General features: G+C 51.6%; 2 protein-coding genes across 3 annotated transcripts; one reads left to right on the top strand and one right to left on the bottom strand.

The window, feature by feature from the left end:
• Window positions 1-8,023: 8,023 nt before the first annotated feature.
• Window positions 8,024-14,520, top strand: SERPINH1 (serpin family H member 1). 2 transcript variants are annotated; one of them, XM_082766678.1, is made up of 5 exons: window positions 8,024-8,143; window positions 10,499-11,112; window positions 11,284-11,382; window positions 11,857-12,089; window positions 12,274-14,520. In XM_082766678.1, exons 2-5 carry the CDS (start codon window positions 10,530-10,532, stop codon window positions 12,574-12,576), a joined length of 1,218 nt encoding a protein of 405 aa, XP_082622804.1. In that variant the 5' UTR covers window positions 8,024-8,143; window positions 10,499-10,529; the 3' UTR covers window positions 12,577-14,520. The 2 variants fall into 2 exon arrangements, with proteins under 2 accessions (XP_082622804.1, XP_082622805.1); XM_082766679.1 differs by having other exon boundaries at window positions 8,025-8,143; window positions 10,496-11,112.
• Window positions 14,521-16,075: 1,555 nt separating this feature from the next.
• On the bottom strand, window positions 16,076-20,956 carry RPS3 (ribosomal protein S3). The gene is made up of 7 exons (XM_082752730.1): window positions 20,887-20,956; window positions 20,363-20,493; window positions 19,942-20,035; window positions 18,941-19,035; window positions 18,056-18,243; window positions 16,727-16,923; window positions 16,076-16,147 (listed from the first exon to the last, which is right to left on the bottom strand). Exons 1-6 carry the CDS (start codon window positions 20,914-20,916, stop codon window positions 16,730-16,732), a joined length of 732 nt encoding a protein of 243 aa, XP_082608856.1. The 5' UTR covers window positions 20,917-20,956; the 3' UTR covers window positions 16,076-16,147; window positions 16,727-16,729.
• Window positions 20,957-27,213: the final 6,257 nt, after the last annotated feature.

The following is a 27,213-nucleotide window of genomic DNA, read 5'->3' as shown; positions in this document are numbered from 1 at the left end:
TGCGTTGGCTGAGAGCGTGGACTGGGCTGCTCCTGGACAGCACCAAAAGTGGAGATGCAAAGAGGGAATTTGTCCAAGCTGCTTGTCCGAGCAGTAATGGGGCTCTGTGACTCCCTGTGTGGTGCTCAGCATCATTTTGGGAGGGGACGCAGCACAAACCAGTAAAACCAGTGCAAGACTCACAGTGCAGGACACCTGGCTTCTCACTCTAGCCCCAGACTTGCTACCCGTGCCTCGGTTTCCCCAGCTCTTAAGCCAGGAAAATCGGCCTTGCTCAGCTTGACAAAACTTTTGGAAATCAGCACAAGCAAATCTTTCAATGTGATGAGTCAGGATGCTCCTGGGGAGGCTCGGTTTGCAGCTGCTGAGCCCTGCATGGCCGGGACCATCTCCCACCAAACATCTTTGGGGCTGTCCCTTTTCCAGGACCCTTTCTTTCTGCGGCAGCGCAGCCCCAGATTTCCAAATATCTGCCTATTTTGTGAGTTTCTGGACCCAATTCGGTCGCAGGGTCACCATCTTCTTACTAACACTTGTGTGAGCAGCACAGGAGTCACAGCTCCGTCTCCATCAGCACGCTGTGAATGAAAGAGAGAAAAGCCAGGGTATATTTGCCTGCAGTGGCCAAATTGCTGTCGGTGCCCACAGCAGCTAATTGAGCTCCAGGAGGAGCCAAAAGGCACTTCCACCAGGTCCCATCAAGGCTCCTGGTGCCACGGGAGCTGAGCACAACTCAGCCACGTGTGCAGCAAAAGCCTTGCAAGATTTGCTGTGTCCAGTGGCTTTCTGCAAAGGGAGAAGCAAAGAAGAAAGATCTGCGGGAGCTGGATGCATTTTTTTGTGTCCTTTTAGTAAAGGTTTCAGGCTGTTGGGTTTAACTCTGAGCTGGGAAGCAGAAAAAGCTTCGCTGGACGATCGACAACTCCTCTCTGTAAGATATAAAAGAAGGAAAATTGAAATCTAGCAGTGGTTTTTGCTGCTAAATTTAGAAGTCTCCCTGACGCATGAATGTGGCTCTGCACCACCGGCAGCGCAAAGCCCGGAGCTCTGGCGGGACGCAGACCTGACCCTGGAAAAGTCTTTAACGGGTCGGTGCAGCCCCTGAACATCTGGAGTAAAATGCCAGCAGCCCCTGCGAAGGATTACGCTCGCAGACGGCGCTCTGCAAGAATGCAGCGGGGTTGCATCATGTGGGCTCCTTGACATTTCCAGAAATCCTGCCTGCCGCCACTTTTCTGCCAGCTTTTCACTCCAGATCCACACAGTAGCTGGAAAATGCTCGTTGCAATTCTGTGCTGGCGTATTTTAAACGGGGGTATTTAGGTTAGATATAGTTTGTGGGGTTTGGTGCATAGGGATATATAAAAGACACTCCTTTTTGGTAAGGGTCCTGCATGCAGAAACTATATTCTGGGATATAGGAAAGTTTGGACAGAGAGAAATTATGGTTAAATATTTTGAACGTTATGTGAAGTTATCAATCAGACGCCACACAATGACATCAAAAAAAACATTATTAAAGTTGCAAAAAGCACTATAAGTCTTGGGTCATGCTCCTTGGCCGAATTTGGGCCCAATCCCACATTTACGTGTAGGGCCCTGGCTGGTGTGACATTGGATGTGGGTGCATGGTGTTATCCTAAGCAAAGAGCCCCTAAAGAATGAAGCCCCTTCTCCTCTTCTATCTCTCTGGGCAGCTTTTCTGTTGTCTGTGAGAGTGGAAAAGATGAAGAGGCTGCCAAGACTCCTTCCTAAGCATCCCTTTGCTTATATATCCGCAGCACGTGGGCGATGAGCTATGTACGTGCCGTTTGCTCCTGCTGGACTGCTGCCCAGAGCAGGGGCTGCCGAGCCCAGCGTGGCTTTCCTTGAATTCATCTCTCCCCTCCTCCCTTCCTGCCTTCACCCGCTGCTCCGAGCACCCCAAAAATCCCCAACGCAATGAAAACACCGATCCCAGGGTGTCCTGCGTTCACCCCCATCCCATCACCAGCAAACCCCACTTCTAACAACCACGCCACTTCGAGGGACACCAAGAAGGTTGCTGGGGCCTGAGCCAGCCTGGTTTTGTCACGGTGACACACGCAGTTGTGCAAATGGTGCGCCCACACGCGTGCACATGCATGCACGGGAAGCACCCGCCCCGTTGCCTGTCCCAGCGCTGTGCTGGAAGGAGAAGATTGGCTGGCGGAGGATTTCTCTCCAAGCAGGGTCAGCTTTAGGGGCGTTTCTGCTCCCTCAGCTGGCTCCGGAATAAACGGTTTCCTTTTACATCCCATTTCCTTCGAAGGGGCCCAAAACTGTGCGGCGCTGCAGGGGGGTGGAATGTGGGTCTGCGCCTCCTCTCAGCTCTCTGACAGCTTCAGCATGACTTAAAGGAGAGGCACCGAGCTCCAAGCTCCACGTTCCTTCTGGAAAACCAGAAAAAAAAAACAGCCAGGACGAGATGAGGAAGAGCTGCAGTGGATGGGAACGCAGCTTTTTACGAGACACCAGAGATTCCACCCCCGGGAGTTGCCCTCGCTTCATGCCCTGCTCTCAGCAGACTGACCTCCCCAGTCCCAGACCTTCACATTTTGTAATAAAGGGTCAAAAACTGGAGGTGGCACATTCCCTGCCTCTAAGGAGGACAAGGACCAGGCGCTGGGAATGGGGAAACTGAGGCCACGGCACCCCAAAGCACTGGGCTCACCCTGCCCTTGAGGTGGCCCTGGCATACATGGGGCTGACGTGGCTGAAAAATTAATTGCTTTCTTGCTCTTTTGGATAACTTCTGGGAGGATCCAGATGGTCCCTTTCACTGCAAGGCAGGGGGAGGGATGAGGAGCACAAACACTCATCCAGCCAGCCTGGAAAGGGAAAGGGAATCCTCTTGGCCTTGCCACAGCCCTAAATCAGATCTCCTGCACCAGTGTAGAAAAACCATGGGACCCCACAGCCATGGGTGTTCCTAGGGAAGGCAAACTCCATCCCTGAGCTTTGGCAACCCACAAAGACCCCCTATTTTTTGTTCTTTTCCCCATTGTGCAGGACACAGGGGTGCACCAGCTGACCTGCCGCTACCCACGTGGGACCTGCGCCGAGGCCAAATTGTTGCCCTCCTTTCCACACGAGAGCACCCGAGGAATTTCCCCCTGTCCTCACTGGGTTGGCAGGGGACCCTGTGGATTTTGACCTTTTCTCTGGAGTATTAAACAGGGATTATGAAGCGGGATCAAGGGAGTCTCTCTCCTCTCTGCCCTGCGAGAAAGCAGCAGCTGGGGGCCTGTGTGCACCACGACATTCCTGCGATGCAGAATTATTTCCTCCGGGGCAATTGGGGTTGTTTTCTTCCTTGTTCCCCATCACATTTGCTGAAGGAGTGAAAGCTGACCACTGCAAATGTGCACCCATGGCCAAAACTTGAACTTTTAGGGCACGTAAACCCACCCCAGCACTTCCCAAGAGGCAGCACCCCCTCGTTGGAGGCATGGCAGGGTTAGCGGGGATGAGTTTGGCTCGTCGCTGCTACAAACCAGGCGGGCCAGGGCACACATCCACGGGACGCTCAGCTTTCAGCTTCACTGCCATCCTTTGTGTGCTGTCTGCTCACACAAAGCCGGTCCCGTCCAGCCCCAGCCAAACTGGGAGCCGGGCACGGCTGCGAGCCAGGAGGGAGGAAAAGGGCTACGAGGCTGCAGCGGCCGTGGCTGCCGCCTGGCTCCATCCAAAAGATTTGCTCTGGATTGGGAGGGCTTTGTTCTGGCCTGCCAGGGCAGGAAAGCTGGGGAGGGACTCTTGGTCAGGGCTGGGGGGCCAGGACGAGGGGCAGCGGCTGGAGCCTGGCAGGGGGGAGGCTTCGGGAGGAAATTGGGAAGAAATTCTGCCCTCTGAGGGCGCTGAGGGCCTGGCCCAGGCTGCCCAGAGGAGCTGGGGGTGCCCCAGCCCTAGCAGTGCCCAAGGCCAGGCTGGGTGGCCTTTAGGGCCCCTTGCAACCCAAACCATTCTCTAATTCAATGATTTTATGATTCTACGATTCAGGGTGGAGGCTGCCAAGAGGATCGATATTGCCTTCTCCACCTCCACTGTGATCTTTGCAGGTGCCATGGCTTTCAATGCTCCGAGGCCTAATCCCGCTGTGTGTCGTGCAAATACAAAATGTCCTGTGCAGACAGTCCTGCAGTCCATCCAGCAACACCCCACCAGTGACATGGGAGAGAGAATTTAGGACAAGCACCTGGTCCTAGCTCACCTATGGCCCTTCCCTTGTGCCACCCCAGCACCGAGTCTGGCCTGTGGATTTTCAGCATACATCCCCGTCAGTCCCCAGTAGCATCCACTCCTGGAGCTGTTGTCCATAAATTTGTCTCTGATGCAACTTTGTGAAAAAGGACTGCCAGGGATCTCTAAAATTGATCACCTGATGTCTTCTTCCTAGCTCTTAACTGTGGGATAAGGCAGACAGCTTTAATCCCCTTCCCCATTACAGCCTAAATTACAAGGGACTCTTCTCTGGTATCTCCTCTACAAATCACCTTCCTTTCTATCCTTGCTCATGACTGTGCTTGGTCTTGAAAAGCAGAAATCCCACAGCAGCACTGTCTCATTGCCGTTTTGGAGACGTTGGACTCTACCATGGGAAAACAACATCAGCCTCATGGGTCACTGTAGCATAAGGGACAGGGTAACCATGCAAAGCTGCTGGTATTTACATTTAAAAAGTCCTGTCCAAAGAGCCTGGCAGAGGGCAGGGTTTGGTTTCACTTGCTTTCGTAGGACTAAAGCACTCCTGTAATATATAATCGAGTGAATTAGTAACACTGCTTTACAAAAGCCAGGCCAACCGACCACAGCGGCCATAAAACGTCTGGGCATGCGTAGTGTACCACAGGGCTGGCTGTAGGACTCCCAATACCGGGCAGATTTACCTCAGTAACTCCCCCAAACCCAGCTCAGATGCAATAAATCCTTGCCTGCTTTGTCGAGCTGTGTTAAATCAGACCCCTATGACATGATTTATTACGATTATTTTTAATTAAAGTATCTCGTAGCACGGTAGATCCGCACCCTCCTATACCCAAGGCTCGCCGTCCCCAGGGACCTTGCCCACGCTTGAAGCAGCTGGCGATGAAAGGAGCAAAAGTTTTGCCCTGCAGAAAGTAAAAATAAATAAATAAATAAAAAGCCGGCTGGCTGGAGGGGAGGAGCTGGGCTGCAAAAGTGGATGTGTCTTTTGGCAGCCAGGCCCTCTCATTATGGGAGCAGAGAAGACGGAAGAAGGCAACTCCCAGCATCGCTCCCCCCTTTCCCGGTCCTCTCCCACCCCAGCGCCGTCGTCGGATCTCCTACGTGGCACTGTGGGGGCTGGGAGAGCCAAAAACGTCCGACTGTGCTTGGATATCACTCGATGGAGAGAGAAATCTGCCCCCCCGCCAAGCAGATCGGCCCCATTCCCAGCGCTTTTGCCCTGGAAAATATATTCCCCATCGCGATCGAGCTGGGTGCAGATATTTTGGTTGAACGAGCTCGTTTTCTGCATGTTCACATCCTAAAGCCCTGCAGATTTGCTGTGGTTAGCTTAGAGGAATGCAGCTGGGAATGTGCTGGCTGGGGACATAAATCAGTAAGGCAATAGGGGAAAATACATTAAAAAATCAGGCAAAAATTGAAACTTCTCAGTGCTGGGCTGCCTGTCCTCAGACACAAGAACTGTTTTTAAGCAACTCTAAATTCCCCTTATCAAGGCAAGTCCGTTTAAAAGGACTGAAGTACAGAGCCCTGATCTTCTGTTGAAATAATTTGGTGCTGGGAGGCATTGAAAGAGATGAAACGTTTTAGTATTTCACTGGAAAGAATTAAAAAAAAATAAAACCTCGTGAAAAGTTTTAGAATGCATTTTACATTTCACTGGGAAGAATTAAAAAAAAAAAATCAAATAAAATCTTACCTGGGAAGTAATTATTAGAAGGGTTTGGAGGTGGAGCAAATCAAAGCTTGGCAGGGGAAACTGGCTGACATTGGAGGTTTAAAGGAGCTCTTCTCATTTCTCAGCTGGCGCGTGCTGCTGGTACAGACCAGCACCACTTCACCTGGGCACCAACTGTTTGCAAGCAGGAAATTCTTTTTTTTATTTTTTTTTTGCTCCATAGCAACACAGTAATAAAGCAAAGATTGTGCTGTAAAAACCCTGGGGCTGAATTTTGATCACTTCGGTCCCACTGAAGGCAAGAAAATTGCTCCAAATGTACGCTAGCGTGTAAGGACATGATGCTCAAGGTACCGCAGATCTTCTTCCCCCACTGGATCCCTCTGAGCATCACCACTTGCTCTGAGATGACGGGCATGATCTCTGCTAATTAGGACCATTTCGGCATCCTATCATTAAAGACCTCAGCCTCAGGTACCTGCTTGGATGCAAAATGCCCAGGGAAGGCATCAACTGGAAACACATTTTGCTCAAGCATTTCTTTCTCCAACATGCCACTGAAATAGAAATAGAAATAAAAATCTCACATAACACCAGGAGATGTTATGACCTCCTGCTTGGCACCCAAAGGTCACCCAACAAGTGAGCCCCTTGGCACGCTTCCCCTATAACAGTTTTTGTGCAAATGTCACCGTGCGGATCAGTTCGGCCGTGCTAAATGCTGCTGGGAGTGGATGAATGGGACAATCTTCCTCACAGCCAGCAGCAAACTCGTTTTTTTGTCTCATTATTAGTGCTCCAGGAGCTGGCACATCGCTGCTGGTGGGAATATTTGTGTAGGGAAGGCTCCAAGACCTCACCTCGCTTGGGGTGGGAAGTAAATACTCACATGGCATCACCCAAATGGTTTAGACAGCACTCAAATATTACAAATATCACTAGAATTGGGGGAGCAATAGTGTGTGGTGGGGTGGCAGGTGGAAAGATGGGCTGATCTTGGTGCTTGCAGGGCAACAGCTCAGGGGTGAGGGCACAATATTCAGGCTAAACCAGGGGCTGTTTTCTACCCCAGCATCAAGAGGTAGTGACGTGCTGAGACCCCTGCCTCCTGAGGGGAACCTGCAGAGCCAAAACCAGCATTAAGAGAGGACAAAATGAAATCAGAGGTGATTTAAAGTAAGGGAAAAAGCTCACCAACGCGGTGCAGCATCCTTCTAATGTGGTCACCGTTGAGCACAGTGCTTAATTACTGGGTAGTACCTGGAAAATGTCCCGAAGGGGCTGCCAGATTGCTGTAAAAAACATCCCAAACCAGCTCAAAATGTGACAGGGGTGAAGCCGACTGGAGTTCACCACCTGTGAGTCAGCACAGAAACTTCTCTACGGCACAGTCTTTGCTGCAGGCGCTCTCAGCCAGGCGCACACAGGCACCGCGAATATTTAACTCCTTCAGCATCACTTTGGGGCTGCGAATATTTGCTGCCGTAACACAGACTGAAGGCGAGCCCTTTCTAAATTGTGGAAATTTGCTGGAGACGAGGACTTTGCCACCGTACTACAAGGAACAACCACCCACTAACCTCACACCTGTGGGTTAGGAAGTGCAGAGGATGCGATGGGTGGAAGAGGCTCAGCGCCGAGAGGGGGAAAGAGAGGGGGGAAAAAGGAGAGAGGGCGTTGTGCAGGAGGGGAGAGGGCTGGCAAAGCAGTGCCTGTGGGATCTGGTAAGAGAAGGAAGCCTTTTGGGGACTTTTGGGGACACCTCAGATGACGAGCGGTGGCTCTGAAGTGATGCAGCCGTGAAACTTTTTGCTGCCCGTGGGCACGGCTGGTGCACGGGGTAGGGCACTTTATATAACCAACTTCAATTACGCAAAGGATGACACCCTGAAAATAAATAAATAAATCAATCAAAGGTCAAAAAAAAGCAACGATACCCTACCAAAAAAAAATAAAAAAGCCATCAACCCCACTCCTCCTCCACCACCGACCACCCAGCCCCCCCTTTTGCAGCAGCAGGGCTGGCCGCTCTCAGCCATTGGAGGGAGGCCGGGAGTGCTTTTTACGGATCCTCCCCTTCCTCTCCCTCCCCAGGCGTTTTCTTTCCTTTTTTTTTTAGTTTGGGAGAGGTTTTTCCCAACTTTCCAGAAGTTTCTCCCCGGCCCCTTATATACCCCCTCGGCCCGCCCGGGAGGTGCACAAGGGGAGAAGAGCAAAAGCAGCAGCCCCATTCCTCAGGTAAGGGGAGTGGGGGGGAGAGACACCACTTTGGGACCCCTCTTGGGACCCCCACTCCCAAAGGGATCGGATGTGCCAAGCTGAGATTGCAGGCCCTTAGTTTGGGGTGTTGCATGCTCCCCAAAATACGCGTGGGATTTTTTTTTGGGTGGGGAAGAGGAGGAAAGGGAGAAAATGGGGGGTGTTGCATGGAAGTGTTGTGGTTTTTTTTTGGGGGGGGGGTATGCGTAGGGCAACCCAAAAGCCAGCTCTGTTTTGCCAAAGGAAGGGAGTTAAAAGGTTTGCTGGGGGCGATGGCAGAGCGGCTGCAACCCTGGAGAAACTTTACGGGGGTGGAAGAAGGGAAAAAGGGAAGCGCCGGGCTGGAAAAAGCTGCGAGCTCCTGCGCCTGCCCAGCCTGGGAGCCTTGGGGACCCTGGGCACCAACCCAGCGCAGGAGGGCGAGCTCTCAGCCTCCCCACGACAATCCCGATGAGCCCTATTCCTTTTCCTGCCTTCCCAAAGCATCACCTCCTTCTGCCAACACACGGAGATGGCTTTTGCTCGAAGTCCTGCGGCTTCACCAGGGTGACAGCGTGGTCCCGGAGGGGCTACGGGTGCTGGCACCTCCAAATCCTGCCCGGAGAATGGGTCCCTGTGAGGTCTACGGGATGCCACGCTGGCACGGGGCGTCCCCTCGCAGGGCTGGGATGTTCATCCCCCGCAAGGATGCTATCGCCTGCACATTCCTCCCGTGGCATCCGGACCTATTTTCACCCCGGGTTACGAATTCAGTGATAATCTCACCCTTCCTCCAAGGATGGGCAACATTTTTCTGTCTCGCCGCAGTGGGCTGAGGCACTGCTCATCACAGCCCGGCTGCCAGGCCAAAATTTTTCGCTGGTCTCTGAAGTCACGGAGCTTTTTTAGGCTGAGGATGTAAGCAGCATGGGCCGTGGGTTGCTCACGGGAGAACTGCTCCGTGTATCTGTTTTCTTTCAGAGGGAAAAAGGCAAGCGTTGACCTCCCTATGAAACAGTTTCAAGGTATTTTTTAGAAATAAAAGGGGAAAGAAAAAAAAAGAGATAAAAGAAAACCCCTCAGCTTTTAAATGCTTGGTGCACCCAACTCTATTTTCACCTTAAAGTGCACCAGGGACAGCTCTGAGCCCTCTGCACACATTTTTTGGCTCTGAGTTAGCCGGGACGGCGCTTCCCTTCAGCAGAAGGCTTGCTCCCAAAAGGGCTTTTGGCTATAAATTGCCTCCCCTTCTGGAGCTACGTAATTCCCACTCTGGCAAGAGGTCCCTGGTGGAACTGCGCACTCGCTTTGCTCGGAGCTGTGTGCGTGCGTGCTTCCTTCCATATGTAATCCCGGCGGGCCCTTCGCTTCCTACTCTGCTCCCTTTTAACCCGTTGCAGTTCTCCTCTCTGTGGACCCTGAGCAGGGTGGGGGGACAGGACCACGGCCCTGGTAGCCTTGGGGATGAGGCATCCTGCTGGAAAAGCTCGCGTGGGGTTGAAAATACGTTTGCGACCTCAGCAAGGTTGCAAATATATACGCTCAGCAGAGGGGGAGCCCAAGCAACCCATTTGGAGCAAATGTTCACATTTTAGTTGCAACTTTTAATGAGCATTTAGGACCAGTCAATCTTTAACTTCATCTAAAAACCCTACAGTGGCTCAGAGGCCTCACCGGGCCTGGCTGCGCTTGAGTTGTGCTGAGATGCTTCAGCAACGCGTGTGCATTAGAGGAAGGGGGAAAGGAGGGGATTCACCACCTCCCTTTGTCCCCCTACTTCTCTGATAGAGCTGAACAGGCAAAATTGAGTCAGCCGGAGCTGCCCGGCCAGCTTGGAGCTGCTCCGAGGGCCCCTTTGATTTGGAAGCTCCTGTGCTCCACCTAGTGCCTAAAATGCAGGGTGCTGAGCTGGGATCCCCAGAGGGGACAATCCTGCCACACACTGACCCTGATAACCCCAGGATGGACCAGCTACGTGGCCCTTGGGCAGCAGAAACATCCCAATTTTACCTTTTCCTGACCAATGCAGAGGTTCAACCTGCGACTCTATGGAGAGAAATAGCTGTCGCTCCCATCCCCTGGCCCTTCCTTAAGTCACGTACTGTACACAAACATAAAGTAATACAGCAAAACTTGCTTAAAAAGGAAGCTTTCATTCAAAAAAAATGTGTTTCAGAGCTTGGGGGAAGGCCCAACGTGGACTTGGGATCGTTGCAACCCAAGCAAAGTGTTGACGTGGGCGCTCTGGCAGTCGCTGGAAATTAGGAGTGGATTTCACTGATGAGCCCTTGGGGCCTCTGAAGGCCCTAGGAATGGTTTGGGACATCCTAATGGTGAACTCTTCTTGCCCAGCAGGTCCCCAGGGGTGTAAGGTGCTGCCAAAACCATGCGGATTATCGTGGTGCTCGCCCTCTGCGGCCTGGCCATGGCCGTGCCCTCAGAGGACAGAAAGTTGAGCGACAAGGCAACGACACTGGCCGACCGCAGCACCACGCTGGCCTTCAACCTCTACCACGCCATGGCGAAGGACAAGGACATGGAGAACATCCTGCTGTCCCCCGTGGTGGTGGCCTCTTCCCTGGGCCTCGTGTCCCTCGGGGGCAAGGCCGCCACCGCCTCCCAGGCCAAGGCGGTGCTGAGCGCCGACAAGCTGAACGACGACTACGTGCACAGCGGGCTGTCGGAGCTCCTCAACGAGGTGAGCAACAGCACGGCCCGCAACGTCACCTGGAAGATCGGCAACCGCTTGTACGGCCCGGCCTCCATCAACTTCGCCGACGACTTCGTGAAGAACAGCAAGAAGCACTACAACTACGAGCACTCCAAGATCAACTTCCGAGACAAGAGGAGCGCCCTGAAGTCCATTAACGAGTGGGCGGCTCAGACCACGGATGGGAAGCTGCCGGAGGTCACAAAAGATGTTGAGAAAACTGATGGGGCCCTCATTGTCAATGCCATGTTCTTCAAGCGTAAGTTATTCCGTCAGTTATTGACCCAAAACCCAGCGTGAGCCCATATAAAGCAGCCTAAGTAGGAAGATAAACCGTGGGTCCACGGGAGGCCTACTGTTTTTTGTAGTTAGGAACCAGGCATGAAATTACCACTTTTTTTCTCACATGCTGATTTTCTCTCTCCTGTAGCTCACTGGGATGAAAAGTTCCACCATAAGATGGTGGACAACCGTGGCTTCATGGTGTCCCGGTCCTACACCGTGGGTGTTCCTATGATGCATCGCACGGGTAAGCTGCAAACCTCCTTCCCCTTGCCAAGACCTAGAATTATAGAATCAGAGAATAACCCGGGTTGGAAGGGACCCACAAAGATCATCGAGTCCAACCCCTAACTTGCTGGATTTTTACTCACTGCTGCTCAGTTTTCTACCAGCTGCTTCCAAGATCATTTTGCTCCATGGGCAGTGAGTGAGAGAAAACAAAATAGGGTGTGCTTGCTCTGTTGATTCAGTCTTTGTGAGCAGAAATAATCCGGGTTTGCTACTGCATGCTTGGCTATTAGGAATAAATGCTAGTTCATCACACGAATGGCATCCACAATTTTGAGCTGTTGCCAGCTCCAGTAATTCCCAAAATAGCACTGATTTTCTTCCCTTGCTTGGCAGGGCAAGTCCAGGGTGAATTGGCAAAAAGGTCGGGGGTAGCTCTGCTCTGCCTGTGCTCTCCTTCTCACCATTTCCCACTTCTGATTCCAACTTCAAGGTCTCTACAACTACTACGATGACGAGACAGAGAAGCTGCAGGTGGTAGAGATGCCACTTGCTCACAAACTCTCCAGCATGATCTTCATCATGCCAAACCATGTGGAGCCCCTGGAGAGGGTCGAGAAACTGCTGAACAGGGAACAGCTGAAGACCTGGGCTGGCAAGATGAAGAAGAGATCAGTGGCCATCTCGCTGCCTAAAGTGGTCCTGGAAGTCAGCCATGACCTTCAGGTAAAGGAGGTCCTTGAAGGAAGCGGTTAAGCCTTGCAGTTTTTTTGGGGTGGGAGAGAAAACAGCGGGATAATGGGGTACCCGTGCTGGGCAGCTTTATTTCCATCAACTGGCGTGACAATGGAGGGAACAGATCGCCCTGTGTCCTCTCCGGGAGGGTTGCTGACCTCTTTTCTCCTCCTAGAAACACTTGGCTGGCCTGGGCCTGACAGAAGCCATCGACAAAACCAAGGCTGACCTGTCAAAGATCTCGGGCAAGAAAGATCTTTACCTGTCCAACGTCTTCCACGCCGCTGCTCTTGAATGGGACACAGAAGGGAACCCCTACGATGCTGACATCTACGGCCGGGAGGAGATGAGGAACCCCAAGCTCTTCTATGCTGACCACCCCTTCGTCTTCCTGATCAAGGACAGCAAAACCAACTCCATTCTTTTCATCGGCAGGCTCGTGAGGCCCAAAGGAGACAAGATGCGCGATGAGTTGTAGTTCTGTTTTATTTTTTTTTTTCCAGAGCTCGTTTTGGTTTGTGTTCATTTTTTTTTTTTTAGTGGGGGATTTCAAAAAAGGGGAAACACTATTTTGTATCCTTCTCGAACTATGGGTGCTATTCAGACCAGGGTGCATTGTGATGAGAAACCAGCATACACTTTACCTCACCCCCCAAATACTCTTCTTATTGCACACAAACCCACCTCCAGAGGAACAGGGGAGCCTGGCACGCGAGGGTCACCAGGAATGGATGGGAACTGGCACCTCAGCTGAGCTGCTCAGGCTGCTGCCTCGCTCCTCCCTGCACTAAAATTCAGCCTCCTGCTACTACCAGCAGCCCTGCCGAGGCACCAGCCCTCCACCCTTCCATCTCAAACGCTTGTGCACGTTCAGCTCTGCTTTTTTTTTTTGTTTCCCCTTCACTTTGGTGCTGTGAATCGCTATGCCGTGGCTGCTCTGATCCCTCTGCACTCGTTTCTTGGCTCGTGATGGAAGGCAGACGCATGCTCGCCTCTTCTTTCCTAAGTGGTGCAAAACAGAGCGAAACAAGGGCTGGTTCTGGGGTGCAGCCCCCAGCACGAGCAGAACAGGAGAGAGCCAGCAGGTAAGAGCTGAGGTCGCACGGAGCTGTGCCCTTCTGCCCTGCTTCACCCCTGCTTCAGCAAGGCACCAGCTCCTTAGCTAGAATAAAGCCAGGCACAGCTTTGGTCTGCGCTGCAGAGAAGCCAAAGAGAAGAGGAGCCTCTAAAACGAGGTCCTACTTGAGGTCCCTTCAAACGCTCCTGCGAGGAATTCCTATAAATGGCTGTGCTCCACGTTTCCAGGAATCACGGAGGGGGCCCTGGGGGCCAAGATCTGTAAATAAACATCCTGTCCCGGGCCGACAGAGGAACTTCTTCTCGCTGCTCCTGCATCAGCTCAGAGGGATGGCAAAGTTTACACTGTGAAGGTTCCCCCAGTTACAGCCAGGGCTGGAACCCGTCAGCTCCCAGGGCAGGCTGAGGTTTCTCCTGCTGGCTTCTCACAGGGATCAGGTCTCACCCCCTCTTTCTTGTGTAATTTAGCTTTTGAGCTGCCATTACCTGGCTTCCTAATGACCCTTTTCTGAAGCTCCTTTCTCCTCCGTGATACTTTAGCTCCCTGTCGGCTGACCTGGACGAGGGCACGCTGATAAAAGCAATGTATTTATGGTTATATACGTATTTATGTCTGATAATTAGCAAGTTTCATCGCCTGCTCCAGCCTCCCCTGGGAGGCTTTTCCCATCTTCCTCTCATTCAGGGACGTTGTCAGGTTAACACTACTTAAATAAGCGATGCAACCCCACACGCATCGAAGCACGGGTCAGGTAAGCCTTGCTATGCACTGAGACAGAGCAAATCACGACAAATCACTGAAATGAGAGAAATCTGAGTGTCATAAATTGGTGACAGTTATTCGGAAGCAGCAAGGATGGTGTGAATGCGTCGCTTTTTTTTTCCTTCCAATGCATTCCCTGCCAGGTTGCTTCATCCAAGCCCAATACTGCATTATTTTTTTTTTCCAGACCATATATGAGACTGCCTCCACTTATTTATTACCTAAAAAATGAAGGAGTTAGCTCTCAAACAGCCCAAAATACAGCACCGTGCGCCCCCAGGTTTAACCTGACCGCGTCTCCTCCAGCTTCGCAAGGACACACGATTGCAGAACAGCAGCTCTGCCCCAATTCCCATCCAAGCCAGCTGGAAAGGGAGCTCTTTGCCCCGTTTTTTTCCTAGCTCATGCTCCCAGGTGCTTTCCAGGGGGAGGAGGGAACCCACAGGGATGTACCCAAAGGAATGGGAAGCTGAAAAAACCCAGCGTGTATGCTAGACCCTAAAATGTGGTGGTGAATCAGCGCACTGAAACCCAAATGCTGTAGCACATTCTGGAGGTCGGGGTTTGGGGGGGGAGAGACGGGGAGGGCAAGGCAAGAACACACTGTGGGATATTGTGAATAATTCACGTCGTGTGGATGCAGCTGTCCAGTGGCTTTTGTCGCCTCTTCTTGGATCCACACGATGACAGTTGTATAATTTTGCAATAAAACCTTTTTTCAATGAACCTCCCATCCTGTTTCAACCGAGCAGCAAATGGCTCTTAAAAAATTAAATAAATCTCTCTGGAGTAGGAATAAAACCGACCTGTTAGGCACAGGGACTGCCCTTCCTGCACCTGCAGCCCCAGATTTGTGTGGCTGGGATCCAGCTGAAGGAAATAGATTAAAAAAAAAAAAAAAAAGAGGAAAAAGTGAGAACCTGTAGCATTGTTGTGGGCACACAGCTAGGTGCTGGAAAAAACAGCAAGGTCAGAACCTGCTGGGCTGTGCATTAACCTGCTGTATTTGAGCGTGGCACCACCTGCCACAAGCAAAAACTAAAACCCCATCTCAAAAAAAACCCACACGCTGATCCCTGTTGATAGCACTCTAACATTTAACAAGCAAGAACTTTGGGTTTTTAAAGCTTTCCACTGGAAGATGTGCACAGGAACCTGAAAATCAGGCTCATTCCGTGACACCCTGAGAGGACACATCTGTTTCTGACAGACCTGACTTCCATCCCAGCCAGCTCCCTGCCGGAGCCAGGAACAGGACGGCTGAGGCTCGCACATCCACTGCCAGACAAGTTTCTGGCACTGTCAGTTTGAAATTCCTGTTCAGAGGCTGCCAACGTAGCTCTTGCAGAGGAGCCCTCAGAAAATGAGGAATTGGATGCAAAAGCTACTCCCAAAAAAAAAAAATAAATAAAAAAAGTAGCCTTGTAACCTCATTATCAGCTTCAGGATCTACCTACGCAACCCTACAGCTCCTCACCAAAGCCAGTTTGTAACACAGCAACAAATTAATACGCTGTCTGTTCAAGCCCCAAAGGAAGATTTTTTTTTCAACCATTTAAATGTGTTTGCATCTAAATATTTAGGACAGGTTTGAAATCTACATACACACACTTTTTTTTCCCCAAGTAATGTGTGAACGCCTGCCCAGGTTGTCTCACCTCGTATCACCACTAAGTGATGTTACCTCTCCCTACCAGGAGCTGCAACACTCTTCTCTGTAGCCCTGAGAGGCTCACAGTGAAGGAAGGTCTTAGAGTGAAAAGGAAAATGGAATTATAGAGGTGAAAAAAGCATTTAGCAAAAAATAAAATACTTTAGCTGAAGCCTAAAAGATCACAACGGCTTTGGACATCACTAAAAAGCTCCCCCTTCTGGAAACCTTGGAGAAAGACTGGTAAGTAAGTAAAGATTTGCCACAACTCCAGGTTTTGGAGATAATTGTGACACCCTAAGCACCAGACTGCTGCTCCATCTCTATCTAGAAACCAGCATTTCATCCCCTCTCTAGATCAGGATCGAGTAAGTTCACTCCAGAAGGTAACACAGGCTAGAAGAAACGTGAAGGAATTCCTTCCACACCAGTGATGGGAGTGGGGCTCTCTCTGAATGCACCTTGCAAAAGAAGCACCCCCACAAACGCTGTCTTTTGTGATTTTATTAAGAGATGTTTTCAGGACAGCCAAGCTTCTGCTTGCAGATGCTGCAAAACCTGAAAGAAAAAGAAAAAAAAAAGAACAAGATACTGAGTGAGATGGTAGCAGAGCATTTTCCATTTCCATTCTCCTACCCAAAATATTTATTTAGAGATAGGAGCTCAAACCTGGATCATTTTCTTATGGAATTTGCCTACGAATCATGTTCATGGGGTCAGCTGCGTGCTGGTAGGTGGGCTAAGGGGTGTGAAAACACCTCAAGCACGGAGCCCTTCTCAGACAAATGCCTCTAGGTCACTCAAATCCCAGCCCGAGGTCCCAGACCTCATGCTGCAGAACACAGCACGAGGCAGGGCACTTGGACGTTCCCTTTCAGACTCGTCATCGTATCCTCACTGAAGGGCAAGCCCCGGTGCTTCGCAGCGTGTCACTAAACCACCTCAGTTTTGGGGACAGCCGCCCCCAAAACAGCCACCGCAGCTGATAATTGCCCCCAGAATAGGGTGAAGCAGTCTGAAGGAGGAGAACAGCTCCCTCCTGGTTTTCTTCTCCACGTTTTAGCTACCTCCTGGTGCCACAAAACCTCTCCCACAGTACCCTCACCCCGCTAAGTCCCGCTGCTCGCAGGCTCTTACCCCTCAGGCAGTGGGAACTGGCTGAGGCATGGCCGGCTGTTCTGGCTTGCCACCTTTCTGCTCTGAAATGGGAGTGGTGGGCAAGATCTCTTCTTTGGGTTCCACGATGCTGACGTGATCTGGCAGAGGCTTTTTGGGGCCAATCTTTCCGCTTGGGTCCCAAGGCAACATAATCTTTACTTTGATTCCCAGTACACCTGCAAAAGAAGGGTAAAAAAGTGCTCATTCACGAGGTACCAAGTGCACAGTCAGCAGTGAAAAGCCCCCAGGGCTACCAAATAACCTCCCCTGCATCAAAAAATGTTCCCTATCAAGACATAGATGGCAGCTAATTAAGACAAAAGGGTTAAAGCTTCAAAATTTAGTTACTGTATATTTAAATCAGAGGGTTTTTTTTATGAACTTTGCTACCTGCAGTTCAGGATAAGTACAACAGAACCATGCTGCATCCTTACGTCACGCTAACCCTGATGTGAAACACTTTTTCCTTGGGGTAACAGCTCAGTTTCCCAGCCAACTGCCTTGTTTGTTGTTTTTTTTTTTTCTATCCCTTCTCAGACAAATGCCTCGAAATCATCCAATGCATAGGACGTCCTGCTCAACGTGGCCTTGGCACGGCACCACAGAACATGGCACCGAGCGGGCTGCGCTGATGCGAGGACGTCACTGTCTGACTCGTCATCAGATCGTCACCGAAGGGAAGGCAGAGAGGGACCTCGTGCTGCCATTCCTACATGGGATGCTCTGCAATTAAGTAACCCGAAGCTAATTAAGATGCAGAAGTCACTTTTACCCAGGGGAAGGACTGGGGTGAGCAGGCTCGGCTGGTTTAGCTGGGAAGACCTGAAACAGCACAGCTATGGGGGGGAAAACTGTCAGTGGGTGGTGTTGGACTTTCTGTGGGGCTTGTAAGCACCCGTTTTCTGCCCGACTTCCCCCCAGGAGCCAGAATCCAACTGCAAACAGCCTTTGAACAGTCAGGAAGTGCTTCTCTATGTTTAAGGTGTTTTGCTACCAGCCTCAGAAGCCATAAGACACAAATCAGTGCCTGGAAAATCACATTATCAGCTGGAAACGTTCAATTCCCACTGGTAGCAAAGGCAGAAGACTCTGAGAGACTACAACAAGTCCTGTTATCTGCTAGAGGATGCTTCTCCATCTCCCATGAGATGCAATTCCCAGGGGGAGCACAACAGAAACACTCTGCAAGATCAGAGGGGCATGAGAGCTGAGGAAAACCTCCCACCTGCAGGCACGGAACGCCTGCAGCTGAGATCTCCTGGCTCCAAAACACTTGGAAACAAAAAAAGAGCAGGGAAAGCCGCTCACCCTGCCGGAGAAGGACGTGACGCACGGCTGTGTCGACGTAGTAATTCACGGGGTCCCCGCTGTGGATCATCAAACCGTCCACGAACTTCATGGACTTGGCACGCTGACCTCTGAGTTTGCCCGACACCACCACCTCGCAGCCCTTGGCGCCGCTCTCCATGATGAAGCGGAGGACACCGTAGCAGGCTCTGAAGGCAGAAAGCAGAACAAATTTTGGGTCAGTTGAGGGCACCTCAGCCAAATCTGCACTCCCCGGTGCCATTTTACACAAGCTTCAGTGCCAGGCCTCGGGAAGTTGTGAGCAGAGTGACAAGCGGACGTTCTGAGCGGCTCCGTAGCTGAAGGTGGACAATTCTTCATAGCAGGAGCCAGCCCCTGTGTCCCTTTCTCAGACAAATGCCTCAAAATCATTCAATGAGGATGGGATGCTCCTGCTGAAGAGCCACCCGCAGCACCACAGAACGTGACACCGCAGGGGCACCACTCCGCAGGAGCCACCCGCTTCTGACTCGTCATCTTATCATCACCGAAGGGATCTGAGGAGCAGGGCCGCTGTCACCTCGACCACAGTTCAGCCAGAAGGCCTCAAGTTGTGATTTGAACCATTTATTCACAAATAAACGCAAGCTTTATCCACACCAGTCACCCAACTTTTAATCTGATCTGCTGCGGGCTTCAACATTTACTTTTGAAATAGCAATTACTACAAAAAGTAACAGTGTACTACACAAAAAGCTGCACACAGCAGGGATTAAAACTCCAAACTGCCCTCTCCAAGCACACCATTACCAGGTTAAATTTTCAAGCTGAAAATTTAAGGGGTTCTAAGGGGTTCTTTGGAAATGGTGCCTGAAGCCTGCACTGCCTCGCATTTGCTGTACTCACCGACGCACCGCTAAGCCTCCCAGAAGCTTGTACCGCAGGGACTCTGCCTGAGCGATGGCGCACAGACCTCTCGTGGCCACCTTCTCGGCATAGAGCTACAAAAAAAACCCAACAAAATGGTCAGTAAACTCAGCAGTGGCTTTATTTCCAGATGTTTTTCAGTTAAAATAAAGCAGGAGCTTCGTACTGCTCAACGTCCCATCCCCATTAAAACACGTCTGCTGATACTTCAGGAAGAGACACTCAAAAATCACACGGACAATATTCACGGAGCCAGCAACTCCTGATGTGCTCCGTGAAGGTCGCTGTCATAAAGTTTAAGCATTTGATGAAGATCAGCAGCAGCCTTCACTGTATAATGTGATCCAGCAGCACTGGCTGGGCAGGAATAAATGCAAGCAGCACCCCAGACCACAAAATACCACCCCCCAGCCTCCCCCAGAAGTTTTTAGAGGAAAGTACGAGCGAGGACACCAAATTTCAACCATTAAAAAGACATCAGGAGATTGCTGTTGGGTCACTTGATTATCTAATTCATTACAGTTCTCACACAATCTCAGAGCTCATTCTGTAACAAAGCACTAAGTGCAGAAGCTTTATGAATTTACTAGGGTAATGGTAATATACAAATAAAAATTACGCTGCTAGACTCGTTTCTCACCTCAATGTTGGTACAGCAACATCCTCTACAAAACAACCACAGAAATGGTTTGGGTTGGAAGGGACCTTAAAGACCACCTAGTTCCAAACCCTACTATGGGTTTTTAGAGAGATGTGCTTCTCAGATATTGGGAAAGCAGCGAAAAACAGCCAAACTGACAGCTCTCAAAGTACCACTAAACGCCAACCACCTCCTCTTTCAGGGCAACAGCATTTTGTGAGAACAGGTAAAACGCGCCCCAAGATAATCTCCCAGCAAACTTTCAGCTGAAACCACCCGAACAGAGCACGCAGCTAAGTGAACAGCCCACTTACTACTGGTTTAACTGAGGCAGTTTTACCTCAACGCTTCCCTCAGGAAAGCCAAACCTCTTCTGCACGACAGCTGTCAGCTCCCGGATGCGGCGCCCCTTCTCACCCAGGACATTCTGGGTCCTGTAATTAAAAAAAAAAAAAAAGAAAGAAAAAAAAGAAAAAACACGAAACAGTGAAGTATAACTGAGAAAGTATACTCATGTCAGAGACAGACACCATCCCAAAGAGCTTCCAGAGAGCATCTAACCTCAACCAGCCTCGACTAATAGGGGTTGTAACGTCCTCACCCTTGACTAGCAGGGGCTGTAATGCTGCTGTATCACTAAGTATCACTTCACGATTTCTTTCCCAAGCGTCTTTCCCTAATGATATTATCGTTTAAAGGTTCTGCAGCACCTCTTACAGCCTGGCACAGCCTCCAGGACCCAACAGCAGCGTCCCGGTTACCTGGTGGCGAGTATGATGATCTCGGTCCTGGTTGGAGTGACCCGGACTTCTACTCCCGAGTAGCCATCTTCAGCCAGTTCGCGAGTCAGGAACTCGTTCAGCTCAGCTTTGAAGATGCCATCAGCGACAAACTACAAAACGAAGGGGCCAAGTCAACCTCTGGCCAAGCACTCGGCCTCAAGTCAGGGTTTCCTGTTTAAACCTAGGCCAAATTCACCCCCGAGCCGGCCTGCAGCCTGGCAGCTCCTCTCCTCACGCAGAAATAAGGAGAAAAATAAAACCTTCCGCTTTGAAAACCCCAGGCCCGGCTCCCCTCCCTCCTCTCAGCACCCCGCCGGCCTCCCGCCGCCATCTTCCCCACGGGGCCTCCGCGCCTCATCCGCCTCCATCCGCCTCCATCCGCCGCCATCCTCCCCCATCCGCCGCCATCCCCCGCCGCCGACGAAAGCCGAGACCTCCCTCATCGCGGCCCCGCCGATATGGAGGCGCCCCGAGGCCGCGGCGACGCGGGAGGCCGCCCTCACCTTGCGCTTCTTGGAGATCTGCACCGCCATCTTGCGCCGCGCCGCCCGGCGGAAAGGAGGGAGCGGGCCCTCCTGGGCGGGCTATATCGCCTTCCGCCGCTCCCCATTGGCCCGCTGCGATCACGTGGGGGGCTACCGGGGGGAGGGGGATGATGGGAAATGTAGTTTTTTCCTGGCGCCGCCATGTTGGCGAGGCTTAACCCGCCCTCTTTCAAGGCGTTTTTTCGCCTTCCCAAGCGGCTGCGAGCGCCCTCAGTCGGTGTTAAGATGGGTGGAAAGCCGGTGTGAAAGGGCCTGGGCGCTGACAGGATAATTCACCTCGATATGCAGCTTTCAGGGTGGTTACAGAGGCCGTCCCCTCATGGCTGCCGTCCCCGTCGCCATGAGGGGAGCGGCGCTGAGGGGAGGGCGCCAGCCCCGCTCTGACCGCGTTTTGCTTCAGTGTTTTTTTTTCACGTTTCTTCCAATTTTTAGTCAGTCACAAGTGAAGGAAACGCCCCTGAGGAAAACCATGTGAAAAGCACACATGAGCTCTCTCTTATTTGCAGGGAAACATCAGGAGTCTTGACAGCTCAAGATTGCCTCTTACCCCTTACTTTAAGAAAAATTTAACAGTAGCTGTTAATTATTTACAGTTACCTATAACTATAGGTTATGGTCAACTGTAAACTTCGAGCTATTGTAGGTCTTGGCTGCTGTGTTTGTGCAGCATCTCGAGGGTGGGCTGTGGTCCCTCTACCTCACTCAAGGCAAATTAAATAAATATGACAAATGGAGTTGCAGGACAAGTGTTTTGAGCTGTATTTTTTTTTTTTTTACCTCTTTTGACATATTGTCACTTCTTTTGTCCTCTTTTGACATGTCATTGCCCCTGCAGTCTGGGCACTGGGTTACGTGAATACCAACAGGATGGGATTTCTTGCTTAAAACTTCCGCGGTGGCCAAAGATGGAGAAATTGGTCATTTTGTCAAAAATGTTACAATTTTAGGGGGTTGCAGGATTTTTGGATGTGCAGTGTAAATGAGAAAACATAACGGGGAGAACTAATAAACGAAAATATCCACAAACATGCAGGTAAATACAGACTGCTTGGGAGGAGTGAGAAAATGGAAGTCCTGCCTTGCAAACCTCCAAGGACGGAGCCAGAAGATTTGGAGATAATGGTGAAAAACGGGATAATAGTGAAAAAAAAGGTAGAAATAAGCTGCTGGACTTTCCATAAGGCTTCTTTTGGATAGCTTCACTAGAGGTTTTACAAAAAATGAGCAGCCAGGGGTGAGGGCAGGGGCACTGCACGGCTCTGGTTGTAGAGAGAGGGCCTTGTGTGGATACTGCAGGGCTTCTGTGCCAAAAATATATATCAAGAAGGGATGAAAAAATGGGATATCATCATTTCGTGGCTCCGTAAATAAGTCTGTGGTCCACCTGCGTTGTGTCAGCTGGATCTCCATCTCGGAGGGGTAGAGGAGAGGGGTGTTGAGAGGCTTGGGAGCACCTCTGTGTGCAGTAAAGATTAAAAAATGTGGTTAAAATTAAGCAAAACCCACAGACTTCACGATCACGGTCCTCCCACAGCAAGCAGATGAAGGCAGTGGGAGGTGGATGCTTGCTGCGAGCAGATTTGTTGTGTTTTCAGGTTTCCCTGGGCTTTTGGCTATGGACAGAAATGCTGAGCTGGGTTTCTTCTGAGCCAGAACGGGGAGAGACTCTTTGGGACGGAGTGTAGTGACAGGACGAGGGGTAATGGCTTTAAATTAAAAAAAAATGGTCCGTCCTGCAGCCACCTCCTGCACTGCCCGTTTTCAGCCTGCTCAGAACCACCCATGGGGACCAGAGAAAAAAAAAAAAAAAGAAAGAAAGAAAAAAAAAAGGAAGGAAAAAAAAAATAAAAGAAGCCTGGTTTGCCACTAGATGTCAGTGGAGACAGTTTCCAGGGTGGGGAAAGCTTCGTGTGTTGTGCTCAATGAGGAGCTCCTCTTGCCCAAAATTCAGAGCCAAACTCCATCCATCTCCTCCTGATTTCCCCCTGTAGGGACTGAGGCTGGAGCCAGGTCAAACAGGGATCGAACTGGGAGCACTGGGAACCCGGGGCTTGGACTGGGCTGGTGTAACATGGACAGAAACACCTGCTTAGGCGTGCTGTCAGCTCCTGCTGCTCCTTTCCGTCTGCATCCTTGTAGACAGACAAAGCCAGCTCGTGGTTTAGAGGAGGTGAGAAAAGAAGAGGAATTTAGAGGAGGTGAGAATCACCTTACGAGAGACTTCAGCCACTAGGTTGGGACGTGCCTCCAACATCCCTTATCCAGCGGGATGGATCACGGGGCTGACCAGAGGTACGAGAGGGAGAAGTCCCCTCTCTGAAGAAGTCATTCCTTTTTTTTTCCATCCCATGCAGAGGCACTACTGCATTTTCCCTGGCAGAAAAACGTTTTTTATGACCCCTTCTTCTGCCCCCCTCACCCTGCCTTGCCCCTTCCTCCCTCCTCCCGGACCCATCCTTTGTAGGGTGGCCAGGAGCCGAGGATGTCTCTGTGCAGGGATCTGAGCCTAAATCCCTACTAACCTGGCTCTCAAATCAGTTTTTAGGACCCTCCTAACCTAAACCAAACCCACTGCTTGCAGGTTTCCACCTTGGGACCACCTTCCTTCAGGAAATACCTGCCCGAGGTCTTTCTTTTAGGCCGGGTTCGCCGAGCCGATGCATTTCTGCATCCCATAAAGAGAAGGGGAAGGCACGGCGTGAGCCAAAAGCCTGACCCTGACGTGCGTCGCCTTTTCCATGCCCTATTAAGGAGAAACTATGTGTTGTGTCAGCATTTCGGGGGCAGCATGGCCCAGAGGAGAGCTCTGGGGGGGGGTGTCAGGCAGCGAGGGAATGTCCCCTCTCCCCCCAGACGTGGCCTGGCTGAGCCAGCGGGGCTCCGAGCCTTGGTTGGGAAGGTTTCAGTCCCACAAATAGCAGCGTGGGATTCCTCCTTCTGCTCCCTCCAGCCCCAGCCACAGCCAGGAGGTTGCTTGGCTCTGCTGAGGAGCCAGGACTGCCCCTAAAACCCGGGTTTGTAGGTTTTTAGGTTTTTAGTTTTTTGCTGTTTGGGTTTTTGGGGTGCGGAGGGAGCAGGGAAAGAGCTGGCCGCCCTTGAGGGCATTTTCCTGCTGCTGCTCAGAGCTCAGGGGATTCACACCCCCCTTGGATGTCACATCGGTGGCACCAGCATCCCCGACGGGGGCCCCTTTTTGGCGAGCTGGGCGTGAGCAGCAGGTCTCCTCGCGGCGGGGAAGCCATCCCGGAGCAGGTTGGGGATTTGGGAGCTGTCCTGCCTCCCCCCCTTGCTCCTTTCATCGCCCAGACAGCGACATGGTTTATGGCAGCCCCGGGCCATTGAGCGGGCTCAATGAAGCCGCTCGTCCCCTGCTTTGGCTCCCCAGGAACCTGGCTCCCGTTCAGAGCAGCCAGGAGGGGCTGGCAGCGGCCTCGCAGCGAAGGGACCGGGGTAAACGGTGACTTTTCCCAGCTCGTAGGCACGTGGGGTTTTCGGGGGAGGCCCCGGTGGCAAAAGGCAGCATTGGGGGAGAACGTCCTGCTAGGAAAAACCCACGATTCCTCCTCCTGCTGCTGCTTTCCCGTGATAAAATCATGTCCCCGTCACAGGGAGATGCTGCAGGAGCAGGAGGAAATCTGATTGCTGCTCCCGGAGTGAGCCCTCACCTTCCCGAGAAGAAAAAGGAGCCAGCTCAAGGTCAGTGCTGCGTTAAACCTGCCTCCCACCGCCTTTTTTTACACGACCTGGAGGCCTGGAAGAGAAAAACCATCCCACTCACCCGCCCCACAGCCAGCAATTTCATCGGGCACACCGCAGGGCTCATGAGTTTTCCCCCCCAAAAAAGGTGGAAAAGTGGAAAACAAAACCCGGGACAGGGATGGACAAAAGGAGTTGGGTTTCTGCTCCCCGGGAGAAGGAGTGCTAAGGGACAGGGGGAAAAAACACAGCCCGAAAACCTCCACCTGCCTGCTCTTCTCGTCTCCTGCAGCATTTTAGCCCTTCTCTCTGCTCGGCAGTGAGGTGATTTGCAGCAGGCACGCAGCCACCTCCCAGGGGACAGCGCCGTGTGTAGGAGCTGAAACCCGTTCTGCTGCGGGGTGATGAAGATTTAGGGTTATTTCCGCGAGGCTGGGGGTTTGGAGGCTGTAGGATTTGCTTTGTTTGAGGAGGGGTGTGCATCCCAGCCCTAATGGCTCCTGCATGAGGACAACCCATGCACTAATGGGGCAAAAACGCTCCCCGAGCTCCAGCCGCCAGCTGAGTCTCGGGACCCGAGCCTATTCTGAGCAAATTCACCCCATTTTCAGGCTGCCGGCTCGCTGAGAACCCCCTCCAGCAGCAAAAACCAGCACCAGAACAGCCGGGAGTCCACGCACAAGGTGATTTTCTAGGACATTAACCAGAGCCCTCGGCAGCCAGCTCGCTAGGGACCCATGAGGAGCACACAGACACCTGACCAGAATGCAAAAGCGGAGCCAAAGATGCAACACCTTTTATTTTTTTTCCCGATCTTTCAAAAATAGCTCTAAATAGCGAGCTCAAAGCAGCGGTAGCAGTTGCGAGGGGCTATTTGCTTTTGAAAATGAGCAGTTTTGGCAAAAATATCAGATGACTGCCATCCAGGAAGGGCTTATTTTGGGGACTGCAGCTACTCACGGTGCTAAATAAACCATTCGGGCTGCGATGCGACACACCTGCTTGGCAGGGTCTAATAAATAAATGAAGCGTGTTTACCGAGCCGGCCTTTCTGGAGGAATAACACCTCCTCGCATCCTTGATTTATCTCCAGCCAGGACGATTCAGGGAGAGCAGGAGCTGCAAAGCCAACGGCAAGCAAAACCCAACCAGCACGAGCCGTTCCCAAAACGAGGGCTGGGTTAAAGGAGATCACAGCGGCCACGATCCCCTCTTTGTCCCTCCTCTGCCCTTGCTGCTCCTTTTTGAGGAGCTGCACTCATTTCTGTCACCTCTTTTTGGAGGAAAATGATGGTTTTGTGCTCAATTCAAAGCAATGGAAGCAAAGGAAGGGCGCACAAACAGGTAAAGGCACGCTGCGATCGCTCACACCTTGCTCCTCAGAAACCAGGTTATTCTTATTCACACGGAATTAATATTAAAAAAACACCTCGTAACCATGCTTTTAAATCATCAGCCTCTCATATCTCCTCGTGCAAGCACATTTCATGAATTAACCTGAGGTTGTGGCTGTTTTCCGTCCCCGCCCGACAGCCTCGCACTCAAACGTGGTGCCTGCGGTGCCCTCCCACTGTCCGGCAGGAAGGAGGCCCCACTCCTGGAGAAATTAATTAATCAGTGCAGTAATTTGCCTCTGTGACACGGAGGTGAAGCTGGATTTGGCCCAGTCTGCAGGATTCAGCCGGGCAAAACAGCTGCGCTACGGGGTTTGGAGAAGCTGCTGCCGTCAGCACTCCCCGCGCAACTGATCCTGGAAATTCATTTGTCTTTTAACAAACAACGGGAAAAAGGAGAAGCAATTACAGCAGAACACACCTCACAGCAATTGTTCTTGGATTTGCATTGTAAAGAAAAACCTAAACCAAACCCAGGAGCCAAAATGAGCACCCAAGAGGGGACAGAGCCTCCTCCACCCCTGGGTTAGGACAGCGCCCACAGCCCAGCACGTTTTTGCCCCAAATGATGCATTTAGGTGCTGGGAGCAGTGGGAGAACCCACTTGTTGTCACGCTGCTCTGACAGCTCCACTCCTCAAAAGCCATTTCCAACCCGTTTCCAGTGCACAAAGCAGGCAGGCTCCTCAGGAGTGTCAGAATATTGTTTTTTGGGGACATTTCTCCTGGCACACTCTGCAGCCTCCATCCTCGATCCTGCCACGGCGGTGGGCAGCCGACCGCCTGCTGAAGACCACGAAGCTTCCCAGGAGACCCCGGGCAGCTGAAGCAGCAGCCTGGGATGCTCAGAAAATGACAGAAAGCCTCCGACGCTTCCTTTCCGAAAGCTTTCTGGCTGATCTGAAAGCTCTTCTTTTCGGGGAGAGGCTCAGAGGGATGCTGCAGACCGAATCGCTCAATTCTCAGACGAGAATCTCATCAGCTTGCAATTAAAGCAGCCTCACGTACCCGGACCGGCAACCCGGCGATGGCTGCATCCAAGAAATGGCTTTAATAATTTACTCTCTTCACTCTGCCAGTCCTGATTTTATCTCCCGGAGGGCCTGCCGTGTGTGATGCGAACAAAACCATGGTCTGCTACAGCCCAAACCCAACCCAGGACATATTTTAAGGGCTGAGCTTTCCCCTGGGACACG

This window comes from Aythya marila (assembly GCF_965140915.1).
Source record: "Aythya marila genome assembly, chromosome: 1".
NCBI classification, from domain to species: domain Eukaryota; kingdom Metazoa; phylum Chordata; class Aves; order Anseriformes; family Anatidae; genus Aythya; species Aythya marila.
The sequence above is the reverse complement of the archived record's forward strand: the minus strand, read 5'-3'. Positions and strand labels throughout refer to the sequence as shown.